Source organism: Chelon labrosus (genome assembly GCF_963514085.1).
Source record: "Chelon labrosus genome assembly, chromosome: 20".
Classification (NCBI taxonomy): domain Eukaryota; kingdom Metazoa; phylum Chordata; class Actinopteri; order Mugiliformes; family Mugilidae; genus Chelon; species Chelon labrosus.
In genome coordinates, this window is record NC_140353.1 from 17744015 (window position 1) to 17762443 (window position 18429).

Genomic DNA, 18429 nt, shown 5'->3' on the forward strand with positions numbered 1-18429 from the left:
GTGACTGTCATAAAGATAATTTCTCTCCTCCCTGAAGCAAAAGGGAGCCCCAGAGACATGTTTCCGATTCTCCAGTCATCTTTTTCTTTCTCTTTCTACTTGTGATGCTCATCAGTTGGCTCGCAGAGAGAAAGAGAGACAATGGGGGCTTTTTAGAGGGGATTTGAGAGCTCATCCTGTGTCGGGGCATGAAAAATGGGCAACGGCACAAACGGGGGCTTTGACTGGCTCGGTGAGGGGGGAGTGTGAGAAGAGGAGAAGAGGCAGCATGTTAAACGTGACAGAAATAAGTTGGCAGGGTGAGGAGAGAGAGGAAGTTGTCCAGCCGCAATCTCAAGTTTCTCATGGAAATCGGTCTGTGTCATCGTCACAGTGTGTGTTCTACTAATACTACGTAGATAACGGTGAGGCCTTCTTCAGTTTTGTTTCTAAAAGTGCATAAAGCAGTGCCTGTACTGATGCTAATGATTTTTTAACAGTAACTGCTGCAATCCAAATCCTTTCCTGCATCCCAGTTGTCTTGCTGAGAATTACATGAGAAGATTGATGCCACTCTAATATCTATTAATAAATATGAAGCCATAGCCAACAGCTTGTTAGCGTAGCTTAGCACAAATACCTCTAAACATAACAAATTGTTTAAATATCACTGTTTCACTTGTGAACAAAAAGAAAATGAAAATTTGTGGTGCTGAAATTCTTTCTTTTAAGGCAGGTTTTAAGCTTTGCAGACTAAGCTAAGCTAATCGCCTGCTTGCTCGAGCTTAATTTTTAAGATCCATGTATGACAGTCGTATCAACCTTCTCATCTACATTAAATTCTAAAATAAAACATGAAGAGCAAGAATCAGTATTTAACAGCATTTTGATTTCATTATAGGGCGTGTTATAAATGATACAGAGATAATCTTACAACTAATCAGAGCATCGACTTATGTGACTCTTGCTGTGACGTGTGAAATCTAAGTATCTTGCGTCCCCAACAGCTTCCATTTTGTTGCGAAACAAAGATCATAAGGACGTGTATGATGTTCACATAAAACCATACAAACTATTTGGCTGGCCTAGGAGGTCTTTGAGAATCAAAACTGAAATTCCCCCACCAAAATGTTACGTCCAGTGGGAATTTGGCCTGGCTTCCAGGCTAGTAAATTTATGAAGATACAGAAGATGGATGAATGGTTAGAACATCAGGGAGTGCTCATGAGCAAGCCCCGTAAGTTAGCTTCTATTTTTGATGTGTTTTTTTTTTGCGGTTTACAGGAAAGTCCAGAGGGTGATGACAAAAGAAAATATCTAACAACATGAGTTCAAACTTCTTAAATATGCATTGCTGGTATCTCTAATATTGATGGTATTGGAGGTATTTTCGATCAAACACTACCAATTTCTAGTTTTATCAGTCCCTGTGTAAAAGTTTTATTTTAGCTGTCAGAGTAACAGAAAATGTGCTCGTCTGATCCACATCTACAGTATAAAATCATCTAAATATGTAATACCTGAATGACAATCAGGCAGGAGTCAGCAGGAGACTGGATACCTCGCTCTGATCAAGCCAGGAGCACCACTTTGAAATCTGACAACCTCAATGCATAGACCTCATCAGAGCGAGGATTCGATTCTGGCGTCCCCACATCAGAAAGCATGGAGGAATTCCAAAAGCATGATGGAGCCATGGATGGGTTGGATTGTTTTGTTTTGTTTTTTTGGGGGGGGGGGGGGGGGGGGGGGTAAAAAACATCACGGTTCTCTTTCTTGACTCACTCCAGGAAAATGGGAGTATATAGTGGTGGTCGGTTAGGAGGGGCGGGTGGCTGCAGATTTTGAGCCCCTCAGGGTGTGTTCCACCCCGGGAAGCTTGGCCCGCGGAATGGATGGAGATCATTCTCTGGGTGGTGTATGCATGCCTTGCATACCGTGGCGGTGACATGTTTGTGTGAGTGTGTCTTATGCGTGGAGGACTGATGGAAACAATGACAGAGGGATGAAGACAGAGAGAGATGGACCTACAAAGGGATGCCTCTGAAGAGAGAGGAAACCATAAATTCCACTTAATGAAGTCCTGTAGGGATGACAAGCGGACAGAGTGCCATTTTGTTAACATGGGTTCATCTTTGGGACAAATGAGGGCCTTGTTGATGGGAAAGAAAAGCTAATTTGGTTAAGGTTGCCAGAATTAAGAGTAATGGTTTTAAAAGAGGCAGCTGGCATACATAAATGAACGTATCCATGCTGTAGAAGCCATCCGCTGGCTTTCATAACTCCTCTTGAAACATAAGACCCCTGACCTCGCTGGATCCCTATAGAGTGTCCCAACAGCTTTGGGCTCCCCAAAACAAACCAAAAAAAATGCAGTGTCACCGCCGCGATCGTGGGATTCAGTGGTCTGGCCAAAGAGTCCTCATTACAGGCTGACAGGCTGATTCACTGTCTCCCTGTCTGTGTCGGTGACAAAGCAACCCCAGTGCCATCGCAAAGTCTCTACAGAGAGCCGCGTGTTATGTAACGAGTTTACTCCTGGAAGGCCGGCCCCATCGCTCAAAATCCAGAGGAGGCCATTAAAATTCCACGCCTCTCATTGACGGACTGATTTCCTCCACCGAAAAATCAGCGAGACCTTCTGATGATTTGTTTGGGCTATAGAACGACGGCAAATTCGCAAGAAGATTGTTAGGTTCAGACAAAACTGAACAGAGACTCGAGAAAAAGTTGATATAATGCACCGTTACCTTATTGATTTGGACCTTTTTGAACCTAAAAAGTATTCAGTTCTCAGATGCACTGGCTTGAATAAAGCTTAGTGGGAAAAAATATATATATTTTTAGTTGTTTATCAACCTTTCAGACTGATCTTGTGACCATTTGTGGGGTCTTGACCCTCAGGTTAGCAAGCTGATGAAATACCTTCGAAGGCATTTGTGGTGGTTTCTCATCTTTTAAAGCAACAGTTATAGCACTTTTTCTACCCATTTGGACTTCCTTGTGCCACATTTGACACCATTTACAGACTAGATTGGATTTAAAGTGTTGTGTAAGTTAATGAAGAAATTTTCAAATCTTTCCAAAATCTTGTAGACATGTGAAAGAGTGGAAAAAGTCTTGCTGATACTCCAGTGGAGTGGCAGACTGTTGCAGTGACAGGGGGCTGAAGGAGGCCCATCCCCCCACTGCTACAGATTGGACAGAGCCCTGCCGTCACGCCCAGGGGAGGAGACTCTGGTCGATTTTGAGGCGCGGTTGAAATACTCACAGCCATCTCCCTGACATCCTTTAATTTGAGCTCAGCCACCGTGGGGTTCACACTCACAAACAAAAAGGGGGGATCTTCTCGCTTCCAAGTCCTTGCCAGGGAGAAGGAGAGCTCGGATTTTTTTTTTCACGTCTTTGGGCAAGATCTTACCCATCCCAGATCTGGACTTTTAAACCTCCAAACTCCTCCAGGTTTTTCTTTTTCGATTTTATTTTTTTGTTCAGAACACCTCAAAGGAAAAAAAAGATGGGAGCCCAGTTGTCCAAGGGTGGAGTAGCTGCTGAGGGGAAAGCCGACCCTGCTGCTGCCAAAGCCAACGGCCAGGTGAGTTGAACGCAGTCCTGATGCGCTGAGCATCAGCGGGGAGCCACATGGCACCCAACGCCCACTGGCAGCATGGGTGCCACCGCGGCTGGGCTCAGGGCTGCGATGGGAGAAGAGCTGTTGCTTTTTCTTACTCTGAGCTGAGAGCAGACCCGAGTCTCTGTTATCATAATGATTTTAGGATTTAAAACCGTTCGTCTGAAAGCAGGCGACCCCCAGCAGAGCAGCGGTCGAGCGTCCGTGCTCGTCCCCGCTCAGCGCGCACCAGACCTGCCTTTGTTAATTCCTCTCTGTCTGCTGCTCCTTGGGGTCGACTTAGCACACATTTAGCACACGTTTTATACGAATGGGGTGTCGAATTCTGGTCTAGACGTGTGTTTGGGCCACGTTTTCTCTCATGAGTCGGCTGCGGTCGAGCAGGCGAGCCGCACTCACGTCGAACAAAAGATGAGAGGCGAACGGTGCAAAGGATGCAAATGCGCTCTGCTGGAGGCGCATTTTGCGGAGCAGCAAACAAAGCAGGCGCCAGTTCAGACCTCATTTCACCCTACGGCTCTTGCACATTTAGGCGGGTTTCTGCACAAAGCGAATTAATGAAAGTTTGTAGAAACTGTGAGCGGTGACTGATGAGAGAATAGATCAGAAGATTAATTATGTGATGTCCGTAAGACATGTTGCTGAACTTGTGAGGTACGTTTACAGTGACCGATCTCTTCCTCTTCACAAAGAGCAAGGTATTGGTATTGGTTTGGATGTGGCTTTTACGCAAGTATGTCTGTGCCGTGTCTGGAGAGTGCTGGCTGCCCTGAACTCCAGCAGGGAGAGCTGGTAGACGCGAGCTGCAGCTTGGATGAGAGCAGAAACCAGGCTTCACGGGGATTCCTTTGTTCCCCGACTCGCTGGCCGTGTTGGTGTTTTGATGCAGCGTTACTGCCCCCACGCGTCTGCTCGGGGTCATGCAGACAGCTGTTGAATACCACAGTCAGGGCAAGCAGCCTCCCTCAAGTATTTGTTGATGCTGTAGGAAACGAGTTATGGCTAATCTGTTATGTACCGCGATTTATTTCAACTGTATTCATTTCATCTGCAGGTTTCCATTTGTCTATATAAAATATTTATATTTCCAGAGGCAGTGTGTGTTATTTGAGCACCTTGATTATTTCTGAGTCATGACCAAATTGTCCTCTTCTCTACAGGAGAACGGCCATGTCAAGACCAACGGCGACGTCTCAGCCAAGCCCGACGGGGAAGTGGCCGCTGCAGATGGAAACGGAACGGCCGAACCAGCCAAGGAGGGCGAGACCAGCGCCGGGGATGCCATTGAGCCCGCTCCTGCCGCTGAAGGCGAGGCCGCCAAAGCCGAGGGCGAGGCCGCCAAGGATGGCAAGAAGAAGAAGAAGTTCTCCCTGAAGAACTCCTTCAAGTTCAAGGGCATCTCGCTGAAGAAGAGCAAGAAGGGCAGCGAGGAGGGCAAAGAGGAGGCCGCCTCCCCCACGGCAGAGGACAAGCCAGAGGAGAACGGCCACGCGGCCAAGGAAACCAAAGAGGAGACGCCGGCCGCTGAGGCCAAAGAGGGTGAGGCCGCCGCTGCCGAAGCCCCAGCACCTGAAGGAGAGGCCAAGGCGGAAGAGGAGGCTCCACCAACAGAGGCCGCTCCCGCTGAGGAGGCCGCCGCCCCGGCCGACGATACGACACCTGCAGCCTCTGAGGGCGAGGCCCAGGCAGAGTGACTGCACCCCCGCCACGGCACCTGAACTGATTTTCCAAGATTAAAGTATATAAATATATATATGAGAGACTTGTGCCACGTTCTTAAAGTTATAAAACAAAACTACAAAAGAAGACAAAGGATATATCACATTTGCTGATTCAACCACCAGTTCACTGCCTTTTATTAGTTCTTCGACAGACGGAATCTCACCGGGCCCTCTCATGATGACAGCGTCGGCTTGTGTCGCCCCCCCTCTCATGGTACACACAGGGACTGGCGTGTGGCGAAGGTAATGGATTGGATGTGGAGCGAATCAGGAATACTGACTTATTTTCCCAATTCATGGAGAAGCATCCTTTTTAACAGCGTGGCAGCCCTATAACATCTTACTTTTCTTTCTCATCTCTTTGGGATCTAAAAATTTGTCAGCGGAGCGGTGCGGACCATCTCCCTCACTCGAAATGACTGTTATACGGACTCATAAACCTTTCAATGATTAATTTTTTGAATTCTACATTCCTTTGTTTTACCCCCAGACTTCAAGTATTTTGTCATGTATAGAAAAGCGGAAAACGAGGAGGGGAGGTGGAAAAAGAGCTATGTCTTTGTTCGTGCATTTTGATTCTTTTTCTGGCTAAAACCACATTCAAGCTTCTTGAGTATTGCAGTGTTCACATTTCAGAGTTTATGACGCAGGGGGTTGGGATTGTGTACAAAATGTGAGCTTTTTTCTCTGCAAACCGTCTCTGTAAATATGTTTTGGCCAATATTTTTGGTTCTCTTTATTTTGCTATCGTTTGAAGATGTTAATGGTTTTATTGTAACTTTTAATAAGGGTAAATAAATGTTTGATCCCCTCTGTCTGTGTTCTGCCTTGTGATTCACACCCCTGACACACTTGAAGGTAGGACTACTCACACATTAGACATGAAATATAAAGTGGAACAATGACACAAAGAATAAACCTAGATGCAGATTAAGTAGCTGGTATATGCAAGCTGTGACATCACTAGTAATCTAGGTCATGAGAAGGAAGAAATGAAAACTGTTAATCAGACAAGAACATAAAAAGGTAAAGTCATGCTATACAAGCATGGCTATATCGACTAAGGGAACATGCACACTACTGTGGATGATGCCGTATTGCATTTCACACGCACTCTTTCTCTACATAAAAATACAACCTCTGGGCTTGGAAAAAAAAAAAAAGACAATGCAGAAGTGCCAAAAACTGCAGTTGCTCCAATGACGGCTTTAAAGTAGAAATATTAATAGGCATTAACAGTCTGGTACAAAATAATTATTTTGGTCTCTACAGCTAATTTCTTTCTCCATGACAAATATTGTCATAATGGCTTTAAGTCGTGGATAATTAGGGGCGTGGTCATTTTGAGAGACACGGAACAACAAGTGCTGTCATTGGATCCTTGTATCTATTAATGGGTTCTGTGGCCATACAGCTAGACACGTGCACAGTAGAGCAGCAGGATTTAATGCGAGCTACACACAAACAACCTATATATTTTACTTAATATGTGAACACTAAACGCAAACAAGTTATCAGACGCCAGACCGCACTCCCTTTAAGTCCTTATTTTATTGGTTGTTTAGTCGGTCTGTGTCTCCCTCTAGTGGTCAGATGTGTGATTGTGCACACTTGCTTATGTGCTTTCAGTCAACACATTAACGCCTCGTTCACACGTTGTTGGTGTTCGGTGATTAGTCAGCGTTTTAGCTGCTGTATATCCTATATATTTATGTCATATTTTTTTAATTTCTTGCAAGACTTGTTGATATGGCATGGAAACGAGAACTCATGTAACCGAACATGTCTAGTGGTAAGAGCAGTGAAACTAAAAAAACGGTAGCAACCTTAATGAGTACACGAAACACGTTACAAAACACGTTCATGCAACTACATATGCAATTGTTTTATGTTTGTTTTGTTATACGTCACAAAATGGCTTACGTCATGTGACGAGGTGGCCGAGTGGTTAAGGCGATGGACTGCTAATCCATTGTGCTCTGCACGCGTGGGTTCGAATCCCATCCTCGTCGTTTTCTGCACGTAAGCTACCAATTTTGGACAAATTACCAATGTTCAAAAGACACGACACACTTTATAGTCTCACTTTTTCAAAGTACGTTTTATGCTGAGTTTTTTCATGAGCTACTTCAATATAGTGGCATATCTTTTTTAAAAAGTATGTCCTGTTTTGTTCTTTAGTTAGCTGTAAGACACGTTATGCTAGCACAGGTGTATACATACGATGTACACTTACATTTAATCTTAGTTACTACTTACATTCACACTCGAGGACCGCTGGTAGTGAGCGCAGCTGGTGTTCCAGAATCTCGTGTTCGTGTCCATGTTGCTGAGGTAAGTAATATGACCGTGCTGCCTGGCATGATGGCACGAGACCTTCCACTAGTCAGGTGTGCGCAGGTAAATTTTTTTCCTTATTTATTCATTAACCAACCAAGCGCTTGAGAAATATGTATTTTTAATTTGTGTTTGACTTCAAGAAATCTACTGTAATTATATAACTATTTTCAGTCCATATTTTGAGCACGTTGCTTCAGTTTCACGGTACAGGTAGGCCTATAGTGCATGCTGCGTCACAAACAAGGACAAAACAAAATGTCTGCCGCGAAAAAGAGGCATTTGTACTGCATGGAATTTAAAGCAGCACTGTTGTGTAAAGGCATGTACTGCACATCGGTATAAAATGTTCTCCAAATGAGTCTGCACAAACAGTTTAGGAACAGTATTTTTATTTTACGTCATTATTATGGTAAAAAACAAAACAAAACAAAAAAAGGTCTACATAAAAGAAATTAGTGGTAAACTCCAGCTCACTCTCAGTCAAACCGGAAGTGAGAGTGGGGATTTGCAAATGTTCCCTGAATGTGTCTGTCACGGTTCAGCTCAAAATACCACAGATGTAGTTCAGTCTTCAATGTTTGAAGATGAAGAATGAAGAAATGGAGGCAAGAGAATCAATATTAACGGTAATGTAAGAGGGTGCATTGTGAATGTGACAAGAAATTTCTGAATAAGTGGATGGTTTGGTCTGACTGTTTTATAGTTATATGATGAGTGTGATGGCTAGTTACGTGGTTGATGCCAACTTTCTCTGCGCTTTTCTCTTGTGCATCCCCAGACAAAGTTGAAAACAACATAAAAAAAAAAAAGATTATCCACAAAACGTGAAAAAATAGCTATGATGATGATTTCTAGAACACCACTGTCTCCAGTGTCTGTGTGTTGTAGATATTAAAGACTTAGACTAGAGTCATTTGCACTAAGATTCAAAAAGTGCACTTTTTATGATCCTGAGTGATACTGCAGAAGCACATGTTCTTCCATTTAATAGCTAGTATTATACATACTCACTCCTTATTCTGCTTCTGCCAAGGCTTAAATAACCTTTGACTCAATATTGATATACTGTATGTACATCATGTTGAAGAAACTCATCAGTGTTTATCAGAAACAACAGCGGCCCCATTTGGGTAGTACAGGTATTACACATTTTTCCCAAAATATTTTCCAAATTGTTCCTTTAACCAGTGGTGTCAGTATTAGCTCATCCTTTAACATCATTCCAAGACAACAGCTTTAAGTCCATGCTGAGTTACTATAAAGCAATGTAAGTTGTGCATCCTGAATCCTAGTAATTAAGGCTCTTTTTAACAAGACACTAAGGCCTGTCAAATCCACTCCAGACAGCCCTTAAAATCCAAGAGCAGCTCTTACAAGCCAAAGAGTTAACTCAAACCGTCATAGGGTACCAGCTCATTGCATTCCCAGCCTCATTTTAGTCCCGTTAGTAGAGGACATGAACACACAGATCTCTGGAGGCAGTCTTTTTCTCAATGTGATCATTAATGATGCCGTTAGCAGTGCTGAAGATATCAAGTGCTGTCATTTATAATATTTACAACAAGCTTAAATATGTAATTAAATGTAACGGATGCATGAGCAACATATATCAGATACCACTTACGCTGTAAAAGCCAGCATGATGTGAATGTTTCTGCTCATAGGTCCGTGGTAAACAGTTAGAAATGTGATGTCTAACCACAAGTAGTCCTCTTCTTTAACAATGTCCCACAACACAAAGGCAGAAGTCATTGCCAGTTCTTCCAAAAGAGAATCATGAATATTTTATGTTCGGCTGGATCACAGGATCATAATACACAGGAGCAACCCTTTCATCAGTCTTAGCAGTTACATTAGGCAACTTGTGCTCCTGTTGGCCGTCCATTATCGCAAACCCACAGATTTGTGATCCCGTGGGTCCTACAGCGTCGTGGTTATACCACTGTCATTAACCTTATTCCTCTTGTTTAAACTCAGCTGGCTCTCTGTCAGCATTGGATCGGTCCTTCTGTACTGGGACCTGGGTGGAGCGATGGTCTTGAGCTCATGCTGGTCAGCGAACACAAGCCTCTCGTTCTCATGCCGGCGCTTCAGCAGTTTACCAATGCGCTTGCCGATGAGATAAATCATCTCGAGGATGCACATAAAGATGCACAGTGCGCTGGACACAACCATGAACAGCATGAAGATCTTCTTCTCCGTTGGACGGCTGATAAAGCAGTCGACAGTGTTGGGGCACGGGTCCAGTGAACACTTGGACAACCTTAAAGAATAAGAATAAGAAAAACCTTTATTAGTCCCGCAATGGGGAAAGTTCACAACAGCTTACAGAAAATGCTGAATAAAAAATAACAAGAGCAAAGAGAGTAGCTATAAAAGAGCTGTTGCAAGCAGCTGCCGGCTTTGACCGGCGCCGGATGTAGTTTTTCAAAAGAAAAGAGTAGAGCAGATTATAGGTAGTAGAGAACACCACTGTATTCATTTGAACAATATTAAGTTGCCAGCATTACCTGGGCAGGTCATATCCATGATAGATATGATAGAGAATGTAGAGGAACGCTGCGTCAAATCCGGCTTTGAAGACCAAACTGACCAGATAGGTCCACCACAGCCCACCCCGCTTCTTGCCTGGGTTGGCATAAAGGTGGGAGCCTTGGTGCAGCGCCTCATATTTCTTGTCTTTCCCTTCTCTGTATTTAACATGGGCCATTACCATGAGGGACGGGCAGGTGACAAAGATCAGCTGCAGCGCCCACAGACGGATGTGGGAGATGGGAAAGAGGAAGTCGTAGCAGACGTTGGTGCATCCGGGCTGAAATTCAGAAAAATTCAAAACAATATGCTGATGATTGATAAAATCTGATGATCCTCCTAAACCACAACAGCAAAAAAAAGATCTTCTCACAAGACATATAGGTAAAAATGAATGAACAAGATTAGTGGGACTGCTGACATATTACAAAGTTTTCTGTTAATTAAGATTTTAATTTGAAAGTTCAGAATGTAAATACAGCAAAATAAAAAAAAAGCTTTATGATGATGGTAAGACATATATTTACCAATATACTTTGGATAAAAGTGTTAAAGTGCAGCGTTTAAATACTAGTTTATCATGTGAATTCTAATAATTTTTTTTAGATCAAAAGAGCTGGTGCAAAATTTAAAACCTACCACATTTCCCATGGTTCAACTCAACACTGTCTAAATATTTACATATTTAAAGCTACACAACACAAGTTCAGAGCTAAAGCTGTAATTTCTCGCTTAAAAAAAGCTCATTTTAATCCAAGACAACCCTATTGAAGTCATCTGGGACAGACTTTGTAAGAGTTCCTGCATTACTGTTTTCACTGGCTGAGTAGTACTGAGTTAGTGCTTTAAGTGGGTTGGTACTCTCTGGCATGCAGTACCACAACTTTTAAGTTTAACCCTCTGGCTTACTGCGACTTTTCCTGTCGTATTGGAAGTCATCACAAGCAGTCAGTACCCTATCCTGTTGATTCATAATGGCACTTTATCTACATTTCACAGGACCTTTATAGGTTTAGGGGATTTTAAGGGACCAGCAAAGTATGCCAAAGGGTAGCTATCTGGGTGTGTCCTGTCTTATTGTTTTCACAGACACTCAGACAATTGGTTGGGTTGTCTGTACTGACTACACACCCCGACTACATTTTTTTTTCCGTTTAAAGAACTGCTCACTGTAATGGGTAAACTCATGTAGAAAGGTTGGAGTTACAAATGGTCAAACTTGAAAATAGCTCTTACCTGTCGAGTGTTGCAAACAAAGTCTTTGCTTTCATCGCCCCACACCCTCTGCGCTGCCACCACAAACACCAGCACACGGAACACAAACACCATAGACAGCCAGATCCTCCCAAACGCCGTGGAGTATTTATTGACTCCACTCAACAGATTCTCTAGCCCCGACCAGTTCATCCCTGCTGCTGCTGCTGCACTGGCCTGGGAGATGGACGCAAGTGCACCCTGTAGAAAAGAGCGAGAAAGAAAATAAGAGTTTTGCTTCCTTAAAATGCAGACATCACATTTCCGCTATTGTTAAGGATGAGCCACACCTTGTGCTGTCTGATGCATGCCAGCTACATGAATACATGGCTGCATGTGTAGGCTTGCATGAAATCATTCATACCAGTTCAACAGCCACCCTCCCAGGTGACAGAGTTAACATTTAGAAACATTCACGTTTCATTTCACGCCTGCATGTCTTAGACTCTAATGTATGGTGACAAATTGAGTTGAAAGCTTTTTTTAAATACTGCACAAATTATTATTCAAGCCTATTAATATTATCAGGCTTCTCACTAATGAAAGTGCATGCTTCAGTAAGTGTAACAAAATGTACACAGGCCACGGAAAATAAAGCCATGTCAGGCTCAGGGTGGAATATTAATGTCTTTGTCCACTGGCAGCGGTGCCTGATGGATTAACCAAAATATACCAATCATTCATGTTAACACCGACATATAAAAATGTGGAATATACTACTACTATCTTTACCACCAAACCAATTTATCCAGTTGGTACATTTTTAAACCCACAAATGTATAGATTAGTTTGTCAATTTTTGACAGTTCAGCATTTTTAGGGGAGCTTATTTGTGTTCTCAAGCAACTGAAGCCAATGTGTAGCTGGTTAGCTAAGCTGAAAGGTAGATGGCTTGCCAGGCTTTCTATCTGGTTAGTAAGAGCTACACCAAAACTGAAGCGTAAAAAGGACAGAAACCGTAAGACTTCATATTGATAGTGATGGTACCGCGGACTTCTTGGAGCCTAGAAACTGTCAACATTTTTCACTTTAAAGGTACCTGCGCACAGTTGCAATATTAAGCTAAGCCACACATTTATGTGCTGATGTGACTTTCCGCTGACATTAAAAAGCAGATCAACAGTAGGAAGTGGCAGAAGCGACTGTATGCTCAACATTTTTTTACTTCCTGAAACCACAGATCACTAAGCATGTTGCTTCCCTTTCCAAAAAGAATGATCCCAATTATACTTCTGTTTACGAAGAGCAAACTGAAAACTTCCCTAATGCAAAGTACACCTCTGAGTAGAGGTAGCCATTTCACTCGTGAACTTGGCTGTGATGTTAATCAGTTAATGGGTGAAAGTTGATCGCATGATACACACTGAATTGTAAAAAATATAAAAAAATTAAATTAAAGATTAATTAAATAAAAAGAGTTTGCATTTTCTCCCTGTGTCTGCGTGGGTTCTCTCCGGGTACTCCGGCTTCCTCCCACCGTCCAAAGACATGCTGGTTAGGTTCACTGGTGATTCTAAATTGGCTGTAGGTGTGAGTGTGAGTGTGAATGGTTGTCTGTCTCTCTGTGCTAGCCCTGCGATGGACTGGCGACCTGTCCAGGGTGTACCCAGACCAGGCTCCAGCAGACCCCCGCGACCCTTAACAGGAATAAGCGGGTATAGAAGATGAATGAATAAATGAATGAATTAAATAAAAAATAAAAATACATTAAACATATGTAAAGAAATGAATAAATAAAACATTTACTGTAAATGAGAAAGTAAATACGTAGAGGGATTAATGAAAGGGTAAATAAACAGAAAACTTTATTAAGGAATATAAATTCATTAATACCTACATGTATTTTTAATGTTATTTTTTGTGCATTTAATATTATATAAATGTATTCACTGAATCGTATTTATAAATTTATTTCAGTTTTGGCCCTCTGTTGGATAATATTTTTTTTTCAAAAACATTTTAGCTTGTCATAATTAGAAAAAGGCAAACATTAATGTGAGTAGAACATTTTGTCAGCCATCACTAATATTAATGTTTACAGCCGTGGTTTTCCTACAATACAACGTGTCAGATATTGTCTCTATATCAATCAGCAGAAATTTTCCTTTTAACACTATGAGTACAATACGACCGCACATCTGCGTGTTTGATTAGCACCTACAGAGTGTTTATCTGTGCGTGTGTTCTCAGTACATATCACCGCCGTGTAGCTGTCTGCTGCAGATAAATGAAAACGGTGAAACGTGTGGGTGAAGGGAATGAGGTTCATGAATGAAACAGCCATTCAGTCATATACTCCAATATAAATATAACTTCAGTCATAAACCTCTTGGCACACATGTGGTTTCTGTTATCTACATAAAGGGCAGTTAGCAAATAAATATATTGCAGACAATCAGTATAAAGTTTTACTGTACAGACAGAAACATAGAAACAACAAACACTGAGTCTTCTTTTTTTATGATGGATGAGTCATTTACTCTTCAACTAGTATAAAAGATATGGAAAAAGGTGCAACGAATGTAGCTTTTCAGAATATATGTGTTGCGTATTATACTATGCTGCCTTCAAGAGTAAACTCCATAAGAGCTGCGACCTCTTGGGATATTCACAACCTTGTAACTTGGAACTTCCAGAGAGGCCAAGTTTGATCTGTTAGCTGACGGTTTCAAAAATGGTGAAGGTGGATGATAAGTTGATATGTTTCTATTTTGTCATAGGTTTTCTTTGTAATTTTATATGTCTGAGGAAACTGTTGACATTCCCAACGGCCTCATCCTTTCATTGTGTCTTTGCACTTTTTACATAAAGCTACCCAGTTGCTAGCTTGCTAAACATGAACTTACGGCTAATGTTACCAAGTGAACCCCAACCATTTTGTGAACATGGCTTCCCTTAAGTTCAAGTTCACAACTTCCATTTGAAGGCAGCATTAAACCTGACCTTAAAGGACCATTGTGGATGATTTAGTGTCATCTCGCACTAAAGAGGGCAGATTGCAACCAACTGAGTACCCTTAGCCCTCCCAGTCCATGTGTCATGGGGAACCGATAATGCTTGTTACTTCACCATAATGTGAATGGCCCCCTCCAGAGCCATTGTTTGGTTTGTCTTTTCTAGGGTACCATAGAAACATGGCAAAACAACATGGCAGCCTCTGTGGAAGAGGATCCACTCCCTGTGCATACATAAAGACCTCATTTTAAGCTATCAACAATTTGTAGATTCCCATAAATCCTACACACTGGACCTTGACATGACATGAATTTGACATGAATTTCCGATACATGAAACTCCACATTAATTAGTATTAAACTGAAGGAAGGTCTAGGGGTGTAGGGTTCAAAGGAAAAGGACAAAATTTGACTTGACTGTACCGGAGGATTGTAAGAACCTCTAAAGCTTTAGTTTTTCTTTCTTGTTACTATATCGGTGGAAAACTAGAGAAATAAAATCCATATGGGTTCTGTGACTCTCTCCTCAGGCATGTATAGTTTCTGGCACAGTGGAGGATCACTCATTGTTTAGAAAAGAGTAAACTATTTGGATTTCAGAAAACAGCAGTGGTTCAGCCCTGAGAACGTTTCTGTGTTAACGTTTAAACCCTAATAACAGATTTCGGCACCAGTCAGGTCTTGTGGTGAGGCTGTTCTGACACTGGTCTAATGGTGAAGGTCTGGTTTGATTGTCACAGAACTTGTCCTATTCTAGATTATTAGGTGTTTTCTTTTAGCCAGACAGAGCATATGTTACGATGGGAAAGCATTACTCTTTAAACCCGTTAAAATTCTCATATGTTCGATAATAACTTAAGCAACAGCATACTTTATGTAGCATCTGTGGAAATGTGGAAAATTTTAGCTGTGAAGTAGGCCACTCCACCTACACCCACATTTTTTTCCTTTACATTGATGGCTCAGTATCCTGATAGACTAGTCTTAGTCACACCAAAATGAAAAGTTACTCCGATCGTGGGTGTGTTTTTGCATTGAATTCCAGTGGTTTCCCCATTTGTTGCATAACTAACGACTTGTATCCCTCTTTTCTTAGGGGTAACACAGAAAAAAACATTTCGGTAACCCAGCCTGCGCAGCATTTAAACACCATCTAGCTACAGTCTCTTTGTTTAATGCTCAGTCTTGACTTTTAAGATACAGTCACATCAATAAAAACCAAACAGGAAGAGAACCTTACCTGGTGCTGAAACCTCGCTCAAACAGTCAATATGTCGACACCAGCAGGAGAAGACAAATAAGACAGCGAAGAAGTTGAGAATAGTAGAGGGAAAAACTAGTTTCAGCTCTTCAGCTCCTTTCTCTCTGTGCCTGTCCGTACTCACTCGCCCTTTCCTCAGAAATCCTGCCAAACCAGATTCAGCAGCTGCTACGTCATCAAACAAACACACGAGCACATAGGCTGTACATGTCTTGTCAGCTTGCGGGAAGTGGGGAGACTCCACTCCCTGCGATCCATGTAACCTAACACCTTATGAATAGGTAAAGAATAAGGCACATGCTTTATTGAGCACTAGGGACACAACATCCACTCCAGCCAACCAAAATGCCTGTGCGTGTGGGTGTGTGTGTGTGCATGTGTGTGGATGTGTGTGTATAGGAGAAAAAGACTAAGCGAGACAGAGGAAAATGCCACACCCTTAATGTTAGGCTTGTGGAATTTATGCAAATGGCAGACAGATGAATCAAATCAGAGCACATTTGGACAGTTTCAGGAACTTATTGTAGCAGTTTATGAACCGTAACTTCATGAATGAAGGTTCTAACAGGCATTAAGTCATGTTTTGCTAAATGAATTCAGAAGAAATTAGGGCAGAATTAACAAAAATTGTCTACAGTCTTAAATAAGAACACTTAAAAGCAAAATGTGTACCATACAACAGAATATATAGTTAGAGTATATGGTTGCAAGTGCATTTATTTATCAATATATACTGAATAGTTTCAAACATTTGAGAGATTAAAACATTTTTTTTTGTCATGGAAATCTGGTAAAAACCTTACTTACTTGAAGAACGATCAGGAACATAATGTACTTTGTAAATTACACTGTTGTGTGCAAAACAGTAAATGACATCAGTTTATAGTACATAAAATAACATAAGATAGGTCTTTATTTATCTCCGTGGGGAAATTATATACACTAACCTCCAAAAGTATTGGAACAGTGAGGCAAACTCCTTTACTTTTGCTGTAAAACATTTGGGTTTGACATCAAAAGAAGAATACGAGACAAGAGAACAACATGTCAGCTTTTATTTCCATCTAAAAGCTGAAATCTTATTCTCTTATTCTTCTCTCTTACTTACATCTGGATTTGATACACCACTTAGGAGATTCAATGCAATTTTATTTATATAGCGTCAATAACAATACAAATCGTCTCAAGACGCTTTACAAAAACCTGCCCTGAAACCCCCAGAGCAAGCCTGAAGGCGATGGTGGCAAGGAAAAACTCCCTTTTAACAGGAAGAAACCTTGAGCAGAACCCAGCTCATATGGAGGGACCCATCTGCCTAAGGCCAGCCAGGTACAGACAGAAGAAAGAGAGAAGAGAACAGCAAGATAAACATACATCTGTCATAGATACACATATCTGACTAAAGCGTACATGTGGAATCTTATGATACAAACTGATGATGTTACATGACAGTTTGAAAATGTAAGAGGAATCATAGGCAGGTTGATGATAGCACATTTTGTTTGAACCCACCCATTTTTCATGTGTGCAAAAGTATTGGGACATGTGACAAACTGGTGTATTTTGTTGCCCAGGTGTGTCCTACACTGATTACTCAAACTAAATAGGGTAGGATGGCTACGCTCACTTTCAGATTTAGAGGTGTAACCAACTTGAAAACCATTTAGCTGTCTATGGGTGAACAGCAATTGTGAAACTGAGAGCATAGAGAAAATTAATCAGTCATTGCACAAACATTGGCCAAAGCCATTACAACCATTTGGAATGTCCTGAAGAAGAAAGAAACCCCTAAACCAACTGTTAGTGACGTCAGCAGCAACCTCCAGAGGGCAGGAGTGAATGAATCACAATATACTATTTGCAGAAGGCTTCACCAGAAGATGCAAACCACTCATTAGCAAGAAGAATATGAAGGCCAGGCTGGAATTTGCCAAAAGATTCAGATTCGGATTCAGAAAACTTTATTTGTCCCCGGGGGCAATTTAAGGCACAAGTGAGCAGCTTAACGTGCAAGTACAGACATTTTAAGGTGCAAAAAAACAGAAACAAGATACAAAGTACAAAGTATATACAAGTTACCATGCCATAAATGTTATGACTATCCAAAATATCCATGGAGAATGTAAACAGACTGTGTAAGTAAAATGACTAAAGTGCAAATGTAAACAGTAAACAGTAGTTACAGGGAATATGGATTTACAAGTTATGGAGGAGGATGGCTTTGGGGACGAAGGTGGCTTTTCTCCTGAATTCTGCAGGCGGGGCAGCGGAGCCGTTGTCCAGAGGGAAGCCACTGAAACGCTGAGTGGAGGACGTGTGAGGGGTCTTTGGTGATTTTTACTGCCAAGTTGAGTGTCTGTTGGTCATGGATGTGTGATAGAGTTCTTACAGGCAGGCCGATGATCTTAGAGCAGACCGAAACAGTGCTCTGCAGTCGGTTTCTGTTGTGGAGGCTGATGGAGTGGAACCAGCAGGTTATTGAGAAGGTGATGATGCTCTCAATAAAACTGTAATAAAAAGTCTGCAGAATGTCTTGGCTGACTCCAAAGGAGATGAGTTTCCTCAGGAGGTAGAGACGTTGCCGGCACCTTCTGAGGGTCTCTTCGGTGTTGGAGGAGAATTTCAGCAGGTTGTCAAAGGTGGTGCCCAGATATCTGAACTCCTCAACCAGCTCCACTGGCTTCCCATGGATGATGGTGGTGGCTGCTGTAGTCAGGTCCCTCTGCTTCTTGGAATAAGTCACCACCATCTCCTCGG

At 42.0% G+C, this 18429-nt stretch overlaps 2 protein-coding genes across 2 annotated transcripts; one reads left to right on the plus strand and one right to left on the minus strand.

Moving 5' to 3' along the window:
• Nucleotides 1-3247: 3247 nt before the first annotated feature.
• marcksl1a (MARCKS-like 1a) lies at nucleotides 3248-6144 on the plus strand. The gene is made up of 2 exons (XM_084569783.1): nucleotides 3248-3574; nucleotides 4771-6144. Exons 1-2 carry the CDS (start codon nucleotides 3497-3499, stop codon nucleotides 5302-5304), a joined length of 612 nt encoding a protein of 203 aa, XP_084425909.1. The 5' UTR covers nucleotides 3248-3496; the 3' UTR covers nucleotides 5305-6144.
• Nucleotides 6145-8048: 1904 nt separating this feature from the next.
• Nucleotides 8049-16066, minus strand: LOC311505647 (gap junction beta-4 protein-like). The gene is made up of 4 exons (XM_084569322.1): nucleotides 15652-16066; nucleotides 11440-11658; nucleotides 10182-10483; nucleotides 8049-9934 (listed from the first exon to the last, which is right to left on the minus strand). The coding sequence occupies exons 2-4, from the start codon at nucleotides 11608-11610 to the stop codon at nucleotides 9592-9594; spliced, it is 816 nt and encodes a 271-aa protein (XP_084425448.1). The 5' UTR covers nucleotides 11611-11658; nucleotides 15652-16066; the 3' UTR covers nucleotides 8049-9591.
• Between the last annotated feature and the right edge of the window lie 2363 nt (nucleotides 16067-18429).